At 43.6% G+C, this 9,906-nt stretch overlaps 1 protein-coding gene across 2 annotated transcripts in view; it reads left to right on the forward strand.

Annotated features, from left to right (window-relative positions):
• Positions 1 to 7,528, forward strand: part of HIPK2 (homeodomain interacting protein kinase 2) — a 195,432-nt gene extending 187,904 nt beyond the window's left edge. For both annotated transcript variants that reach the window (XM_032781963.2, XM_032781964.2), the window contains exons 14-15: positions 959 to 1,119; positions 4,249 to 7,528. In XM_032781963.2, the coding sequence (XP_032637854.1) occupies positions 959 to 1,119; positions 4,249 to 4,716 (629 nt within the window). In that variant the 3' untranslated portion in view covers positions 4,717 to 7,528. The remainder of the gene's footprint in view (positions 1 to 958; positions 1,120 to 4,248) is intronic.
• Positions 7,529 to 9,906: the final 2,378 nt, after the last annotated feature.

Raw genomic sequence — 9,906 nt, forward strand, 5'->3', positions numbered from 1 at the left:
ATCTCACTCTTCAGGTTCTTTAAAAAATAGATGGTGTGCGCCTTCTCTCTCCCAGCACACTTTGCACAGCTGTTCTTGGAGGCATAGTGCATTATTAACATGTTGCACAGAGGCACTTCAGTGTAGCTGGGAGTCATAAGGGCTAAGTTTTTTCTCGGTAACATCAGTGATCACCCGAGAGCAGAATTTGGCCCCTACTGCAGACATTGATATCAGGGTCCTTACACCAGTTAGAGCTGCCATGTAAGGTTATATATTTACTTTGAAATGGGCAAGAGTTACTTAGATTGAAAGCCTTGTTTTTCATCCAAACCTGCTAACGTTTCTAGGGAACAGGCTTCCCTGGACTGGGTGTGTCAGGTTTGCTCACCCACCTTCAGAGCCTCCACTGTTCTGGAAAACACACCGGATCAAAAAGGGCCCTTTTCTGCAGTTCCCACCTGCAGCGCTGCGTTCTGAGCTGTGTGATTGTCCTTTTGTGTCATACATTGCAGTTGCGAAATTGTGCACCAAGGCTCAGAGCATGGGCTCTCCCTTGTTCTCCCTCCCTATTCACAGTGAGGTTGGCCAAGCTAAGGGCTTTTCTTGCTCTGCATTCCAGGCCTCTATCTTTTCCTTTCTCTCCTTAGCATGTGCCCACTCGCTTCCTGCCATTCCCCAAGCAGGACACTTTCTGGCACTTCTGAGGGTTCTGTAAACCAGCCTCCAGACCAGTTAGCGATTCACATAGTGGAGTTTGTATTGTTGCCTTGGGGGCAACTGGCAGGCCCATGTTTGTGAGCTCCCAGAGGTACTGTTAGGTAAGTACCTTCCTATAGCTAGGAGGAGCCATTTCCAATGCACCCTTTCTTATGTGTCTCCTTCCACAAGCCACCCAGAGGCGATTCAGTGAGGGAAGGGTTGGTTAGATGATGTAAGACATTATTTAAGAACACATGTGTTTTCTTTCCCGTCACAGTCACTACCAGTCATCACTCATCCTCCTACAAGTCCAAGTCCTCCAACATTGTGACCTCCACCAGTGGTCACTCTTCAGGGAGCTCGTCTGGAGCCATTGCCTATAGGCAGCAGCGGCCAGGACCACATTTCCAGCAGCAGCAGCCTCTTAATCTCAGCCAGGTAAGCAACCTGGGAAGGAGGCAGTAGTAGATCCCACAAAAATGTGCCATCTAATGTGTATTTTGACATAGCATCTTCCTTATGTAACCCAAACCCACTCAGTGTAGTACTCTCTCGCCCTCTAGTGGTGTGTGGGACAGTTACATCTTTCAGCACAGAGAAAAGGGGCTCATGCTTTTAGAACCAAAAGTCCCCAGTTCAATTCCCACTGCTAATAAACCATGCAGGGTTGCACGTACATTGCATATACAAAGTATCTGAAAAGTTAAAACGTTTAACCTTGAGAGAAAAGAGAAGTAATGTAGACAGACAGGTCTGTGTGCTGATTATAGAGGAGAATGGAGGGGGAGGGTATAAGAAAGGGGTGGGGATTCATCTCAATGATAGTCAAATGTCAAGACAATGCCTTTTGAGTGAGGTTTGAAGGGAGGGTGTGACTGGCTGCCGGGGTGGAAGACATTTCCAGTCAGCAGTGACAAGTGGAGTGGGCATACAAATTGTGGCCAGCCAGAGATGTAGTGTAGTCAGAAGTCCATTTCAAGATTGCTCAATCTGGGCCAAGACTTTGCAACCCCAGTTGGGTGACAGCAGGCTGCACCAGATGTGTTTCTGAGTCAGAGCCAAAGAAGCCCAGTTCTGCCCAGCAGTTTCAATAAGAATATTCTTTGTGTTTATTTCATCTGAGACCCATCTCTTCTCTATTGTGTTAATGGCCTTCAGGAGGGGACAGCAAAGATGCCAAGATTTCAGGAGTGGGAAGCTCTGAGAACTCAGAGGGCAGTGTTCACTTTGATACAGCACTGAATAAAAGAAGCTGTTCAAAAAACAACATTTTCTGGCAAAACCCATGTTTCAAAATGTAACTGAAAATTTGAAAAAAATTGACCATCTCTAAATTAAAAGTGAGGGAATAAAAGTGAGTGAAACTGGTGAAGGGTGGAGATAATGGGATCCTGCTTCCAAGAATGAGAGTGTAGCTGGTCTGCAACATTCTGGACCCTAAAGATTACAGGCGGAGGATTTAGGAAAATGATAAAGGGGAATTGGAAAATAGAAGTATGAAAAATGGGGCAGTGTCATTCTTCTTTGGCAATTGTTTTCTAGTTCCTGTTTTCTTGGTTATTTAATACTTTGACTGTCAGATTGCACAATAGTCATAACTGACTGAGGAAACACTTTGGCACCATCATGCAATGTAAGGAACCAGCTTAGAAAATCCCTAGTGTTTGGGAAGAACATATCTGCTCTCTTAAGGCAAGAACAGAAGTTACCTTTGTTCAAGAAGTCACAGCTCATTACATGAGAGTTCTGAGAGAGGACAGTGTTCAGGGTCTGTTGGGGCCCGGAGTTGCTGGGGGAGTATGTTAGGCTGCCAACCAAGGAAGTAAGAGCAGCAAAGACCACCATTATTAAATCAATACATAAATCAGTGCAACTGCCTCTGCCCATGCTGGACTCCAGGGCTTTCAGTTCAGCAGTTTTCATCGCATTAAATTCACTGTCAAATTTTAAGAAGGCTTATCTGAACCTAGCCATGGATCTCACAGCAGAAACTCTTACTGCATCACTGCAATGCAAGGTTGTGGGAGTCCTCATGTTAGCTGCCCTTCCAGGCAATGAGTGCAGTCTTGTACTGTTCTCTGGAGAGCTGCTGTGGTGGACCCATGGAACACAGGTTTTTGAGGGACCCTGTGCAGCCTCGCTGCTTCCAAGAGAAGTTTACTATGACACTGAGGATTTGAGGAGGAGGGGAAAAACACATGGGAAATTGTGACCCCAAAACCCCTCAGAATCTCCTGATTCAGGTGTGTCCATTCTGGTTTACCAAGGAATGTCATGTGAGGTCTTAAAAGAAAGCTAGGATCATGATGGTCATTAATATTGTTGTGAAATGTATGTACAGACACTGTATAAGAGTTATGTCCATATACTGGAAATATGTTCTGAAGTCTGTATCAAGGCAGAGTTGACAGACAGGTTTTCTATCAGACAAAAGATATTTATTGACTTATCTCTCTGTCTGCATGTAAATTAAGCATTGTACGCCAACACAAAGGAAACCCTATTTACATACGAAATCAGTGGGATGACGCACTGGAGAATAAGTCAGATGGGTTTATCTTGCCTCTGGGTAGAGACAATGAACTTTGGGAGGCATAAGGAGAAGGCTAGAAAGGCAGCCCTTTATCTGCACCTAGGAAATAATTGGGCAGTGTGATTGCGTTCCTGAAAATGGGATCACAACTAAACTTGATTGGTTGAAAGGCTGCAAAGGTCTTGTGAGGGGAGGTTACATTCTTTAGACAGAAGGTTAGCCTGTTAAATTTAATCTCTAGAAATCTGGTAGCCCTTTTGTTTCCATTAGCCTTACTGTCTCTCGCTCTTGAATCTTTGATGATAACCTTACTGTTGTTTTCTATAAATATATCTCAGTGCTGTGGTATTATACAAGGAGCTGATCCTTAGTTTAGGGTTTAGAAAGAACTAGCTAAGTTCATGGAGCATAGGTCCATCAATGGCTAGTAGCCAGGATGGCAGGGATGGTGTCCCTAGCCTCAGTTTTGCCAGAATTGGGAATGGGCAACAGGGGATTGATTGCTTGATGATTCCCTGTTCTGTTCATTCCATCTGAAGAACCTTGCATTGGCCACTGTCGGAAGACAGGATACTGGGCTAGATGGACCTTTGGTCTAACCCAGTGTGGCTGTTCTTATGAGTTGAATCATTCAAGCTGGTGTGCACTCTGTTCTTTTGGGGACAGCAGACCTAGTATTTCTGTGAGTGTTCAGTGGAGAAGGGGCTGGACTCTACAGGGGAATGCTTCAATGGGGCTCAGAGACTGGGGTGCCCCTATTGTTAATCTTCAAGGCAAAGGAAAGGCTGGCATAGCCCAGAGGAGAGTGCATGGATGGTGAACAGGCTGGAGGTGTCAGGGAGCAGACTCCCACTCGAGCATAAGAAGGTCTCTCCCCTGAAGGCAGGGGGTTAACAAGGTGACTCATACTCCTTGGTACCCCGAGAACCATCACAGAAATCACCTTGGCTCTGGAAGGAGCTCACTCCAGGAGCTAGAGGAAAAGAAAAACCTGTTGTCTTCTAACTGTCCTGTATTGTGCTCTCTTTGTGCAGGCCCAGCAGCACATCACGACTGATCGCACAGGGAGTCACCGGCGACAGCAAGCCTACATCACTCCAACAATAGCTCAGGCTCCGTACTCCTTCCCACACAATAGTCCCAGCCATGGTACGGTCCACCCCCACCTGGCTGCGGCAGCAGCGGCTCACCTCCCCACCCAGCCCCACCTCTACACATACACCGCTCCCGCTGCTCTGGGCTCCACAGGCACTGTTGCTCACCTGGTGGCCTCCCAAGGGTCTGCTCGTCATGCTGTGCAACACACCACTTACCCGGCCAGCATTGTCCACCAGGTTCCTGTCAGCATGGGCCCTCGGGTTCTGCCATCACCCACCATCCACCCAAGTCAGTACCAGGCTCAGTTTGCCCATCAGACCTATATCAGTGCTTCACCCGCTTCCACAGTCTACACTGGATACCCGCTGAGCCCCACCAAGGTCAACCAGTACCCTTACATCTAAACACTGGAATGAGAGAGAGAGAGAGAGACCTGCAAAGAGGGAGTGAGGTGGCTGTTTTTATACTGAAGAACATGACAAACAATGCAATGGGAGGCTCACTTGAAACTTGAACGAAGGAGATTTTAAGGGAGAAATGAGAAAGGAAAGAAGGAAAGAACTAATTCTACACTTTTTATTTAAAAAAAAAAAAGAAAAAGGAAAAAAAAAGTGAGAAAAATAAAACACAAAATACAAAACCATTCTGCACCAAACTAGGGGGGAGGGGGAACAGATGGACCCAAAGTGGGTCCTGTGTTTGGAGTACTTCACCAATAGACTTTTAAAGATTATTTTAATCTGATAATGAGCTACATTTAGGAATTTGTTGTCCAGAACACCTAAAACAAAATCCATTATGTTTTTAACCCAGTAAATCTACAGATTAGGGATTTATCCAGAAATTTCAAAGGGATCATGCCCCATTTTTGCACTGGTCTCTGTAACCCAAAGGTGTATGAGGTGTTTTCCATGGGGGAAGGTAAAAGGAGGGGAGCAGACAGGGCTGGAGGAGGGGAAGAGAAGGAATTTTTTCCATCACTCTAAATTTCAGACCTAGCACTGATATGCTTAAAATGTGTACACACAAACAAGAATACACACCATTTGTCAAGATCAGAAGCATTTGGGGCTATTTTCCCCTTTCTGTGAGCACCCTGGATAAATCCCTGAGAAATGTTATTCTTAAAAAGTTCTTTAATAGTGTATATTGGATTTCAGTTTCTTTATTTTATTTTATTTGGAAATTTTCTTTTTAATCCCCAGCTCTTTTAGTGTAGGAGTAGAAAATTTCTCTGGCCCCTTGGTAGAATGTAGCACTATACAGTACATACACCCTTTTTACTATATTGTGTTGAACTTCAGTGATACCAATAGACTATTCCTCAATGTGATTGCACAAAAACAAAAACAAAAAAGAAAAAAAAAAGATATAACATAGGCATGTAACAAATGTGATTGTCCAGGTATGTATGTATATGTGTGTGTGTGTATGTGTGTGTGCGTGCACGCGTGCAGATGCTGCCTTCTCTCTGTGGTGTGTTCCTCAGCACAGCCATTACAACTGTCACAGTCTTAGTTTTACATCATTCCCTCGTAGTGCCTTACCGAACTACAGATGCGGTTTAAGGGTTTACTTCCATTGGTACTCCTAGAAACTGACTGAGGCTAGTCAGAATTTCATCTGAGCTCTTCTTCTTTTGCGGTGGTGTTGATTTTGTGGTGGTGTTGATTTTCTTCTAAGGTTATTTTTCCACCCCTGTTGTTGGTTTGTAGTCATTTGCCAACGTGCAGGTGTCAGGAAGGCTTGTGGGGGCTGGAAGGACATACCCCCAGATACCTGTTTAACAATATACGGCTAGAAGTGACCAGATTGGTCATGAGACCAACATGTAGCTTCCCAAAGGGTCAAAGGTTGTGGGACTGTTTTTTTTTCCCCTTTGGGAATAAAAAATTTCCCCATCAGACGTTTAATTCTCATTCTGCTGTTTGCTAACATTCTTAGAGGATTAGAAGGACAGATTCCTCCCATCCTTGCTTTACAAACATCTAGAGCGTTACATTGCCAGAGTACTATATCAGAGAGAAGGGAGAGTGGGGATTTGATCCATCAGAATGGGAATGCTTAAGGACACTTCTAGTAGAATTCCAAAGATTGGGGGAAAAGAAAGCAAGAGAATGAGAGAATTCAGTCTAGAGAGTCAAACTCAGGTTTCCTGAGTGAAAAGAGAAAATTTTGAGACATCAAGGCCCTACCTGTTGTAATGTTGTTATGATCGTGTTCTCCCCGCCACATCTCATTTGTATAAAAGCTATATTAGAATGCTGTTTGAACTTGGTGAAAAAATTCTTGCTCTGGGTCCTCAGCTCCAAAGGAACTCTAAACGGTCTTGTTTTCGGGTAGTTTCCAAAGAGAGATTTTCTTACAGCTGAGAGGGTTAAGAGAGAAAAGGCAATAAAAATAGGTGCACCATTGCATCAATACTTAGAATTTCATATGTACTTGGGGGTGAGGGGAGAAGAGCCCAATAAGAAGAAGGTTTGGTGGCGTGTGCCCATCAAAGATTAGGTCTCCATGGCCATTCAGTGCCACTATAGCAAGGAGTGTTTCAAGGTTTACTGCAAGATGCTAGAAGATGGCAGGTCAATTGGCAGAGTGAAGAGGGATGCATCCCATGGATGGAGTTAAGGAAAAGGGAGAGAGAGAGAGAGAGAGAGAAACTGGCAAGAGACAAGCACTGCTGTAATATCTGATCATGAGCATTTCTCCAGCCTTGAAGAAGGAAGGGATCTCAATATGCATAGATTGGGCAAGATTATTTTATTTTGGTAAACCATCAAGTATCCCTCATGTTTGCCATTTCAGATTCATGGGCTATCCTTGAACTGTTTTATTTTCCCATCTCTCCCTCACTCCTACTAAATATAATGTAAATCAGGATCTGATCTCTCAACAGCCCATGCACCTTACATTCTTCCTTTAAAAAGACCACACTTTCCCATTTATCAAAGCCAGGAAATTCCCTATTCTCCCTGTACATTTCCGTTGCATTCCTCTCATGTCCTATTGGTTCAGGTATGAAAGCGTCATGCTGCTTGTGTCATTAAAAGGAATTATATTGTTATTTTACTGTATAATTGTTCTGATTATTATTATTTTATTATATTTTACTCTGGGTTTTAATTGCACACGCATTCCTGCATCTTTGTGTTATTTTTTGCTTAGTATTATTATTGATGTTGTTTTGTTAATTTTATTATAAATAGTTTCTCTTCATCAGTGGCATCAGAGGGATCATTGTGTCTGTGAGAACTGCAGGAAGAGAGGAAGAAAGTTTTGTTCTGAGAAGACAAACTGCAGAGAGCTAGAGGGAGCAGGGAAGGGACATGTCGTGAGGACGTGTCCTTTAGGGATGGACCATTTATCCCCGATGGCACCCCTGCATTTCAGCACAATGCCAGAAACTTTCCCTTGGAGGCAGAGAGCAAACAGCAACCTACATCATTTTCTAGCAGCAGGGCTGGATTAAAAGAGCATGAGGGCCTGGGTCCATAAGGTCCGACTCGCCATCACATTGTAGCATGTTTGGTGAGGCACTTGTATGAGACCAAGACCAGGCCGTGTCCCCATAAGCCCTTTAATTAACCCAAGCTGGGGCTAAGTATTAGAGCTCAGTTTCCCAGAGGGGAAAACAAATGGTTGGCTCCTCAGAAGGTGCCCTATCTACCCTCCGTGCTCTGAATGAGAGAACCCGAATGGAGGAAAGAATGTGACCTACCAGTCCAGTCACTGGATAAACAACACTGGCAGACACTGAAGATACTAGCTTGTTAAAACTGAGCAGCAGGAATAGCAAGATATCTGTCCTGTTCTACCATTTCTGAAGACTAAAGGTGTGTCCATATGGCCAAGGTATCTGGCTTGTGTTTCTTCCTCCTTGATATAGCTGGTCTTTTAATTATTACTTATGAAATTTTATTAAGCTCTTTTGTTGTATGGAATTATGTTTTCAGTTACATCTTCTTATTAAAGCTGTGGGTGTACAGTCCGTTTAAAGGCCCTAATTCAGCGGCACATTTAATCACATGCTTGAGTGCTTTGCTGAATAAGGATGGACTTTAAGCACATGCTTAAAGTCAAAATATTTGCTTAAGTGCATCACTATATTGGGGCTAATAAAGCAGGGAAGAGAGGAAGGGTTGGTTTTAATCTGACTTACCAGAATGTTTGATTTATTTATTGTGTTTTGCCTGTACATGGGTCTGTTTCGTTCCTCCACCTCGCACAAATCTGATTTCTGTGGCAATAGGGTGACGGAGCTTACGACGGTGCATTCTGTGGTGCGAAGGAATGCATTGCAAAGTGGAAGGGGCAGTTATTTGTCCTGTTCGTGCTGAGCAGAGCCAAGGTAGCAATGGTTCTGATCCCAGTGCTGTCAGAGTCAGTGTTGCTAGAAGGGGTTGTAATAAGGATGAACAATGTATCCGTAGTTTTGAACTGTGTTTACGTTGCAATGCTAACTGAGGACTGAGTTTTGTGCTGGGTAGGGGGATGCAAAAAAATGCCTTTCCCTCCCTCTCTCTCTCTGAAAATATAGTATGGTAAGTGCAGTACTGTTAGCCACACAGGAAGGCAGATAATGTTAGTAGAGGAGCTAAATTCTTGGCAGGCACACTGTTGGTGGTACACAAGTAACAATAGCTGAATTACTTAGCTTGCAGAGACCTTTGGAGTTGAAAGTAGGATTGATGTGTTTTGGAATGAGCTTGGGGTTCTTTGTGTGTGTGGAGCAAACTGCTTGGAAACTTGAGGTAGGAAGTGAATGGTTCAGTACTGGAAGTATTACCGGTGGTTCCTGGTTGGCACAGTGTAGAAGGGACCCCTTTCCCCATCACAGTCTCTTGCATTCGTCTGATGCTGGAAACGGGAGAGGTGAACAGACATTGCTTCTCTTAGAGCTGGACATTCAAAGTGCTGCTATGAAACCAACACATACAAAGAGGTGGAGGGACTGGTTACCTTGAGCAGAATGAAACAGCATAAATGGACAAGCTAGAACTTTTCTCAGTGTAAACTGGGCCAAATCCAGCTGTTTGAAGAAGCAACTGCAATTGCATTCCCCTCAGTGGAGTTGCACCTGCTTATACCGGGGTTGCATTTGACCCTCTGGGGAGATTTTTACTCCCTCACTCTCCGTAATAGTTCTGTCAAGAAACATTCCAGGAAAGGGAAGCTTCTGTTTCTGTCATACTTCTTTTTTATATTCTCAAGGGATTATCCCTCCGAATTTGATTTGAAAGAAATTGCATTACCAAACCTGAAAGGAAGATAAAAACCCATGTCTTTCTTTAACCAAAGAAGCTTAATAAATAAATTTAAAGAGAGAAAGAGACCCTACCCATTACAGATACAGAATAAAGTCACAGGCCCTGACTGTCAGGCAATAATGACATGCCATGGAATTCTTTCTTTCTTTTTCTTTTTCTTTTCTCTCTATTTCTGTCACTTGTTTATGTTTATTTAGCTAGCTTATTGAGTGGAGAAATTCAGTCACACTAAAATATTGCTGCTATCCTAAACTTTAGGGGACATCAAAAATGTTATGCTTCTTTCACTGTTGTTGTTGTTGTTATTTATTATTATTCATAGTAATT

This window comes from Chelonoidis abingdonii, chromosome 1 (genome assembly GCF_003597395.2).
Source record: "Chelonoidis abingdonii isolate Lonesome George chromosome 1, CheloAbing_2.0, whole genome shotgun sequence".
NCBI classification, from domain to species: domain Eukaryota; kingdom Metazoa; phylum Chordata; order Testudines; family Testudinidae; genus Chelonoidis; species Chelonoidis abingdonii.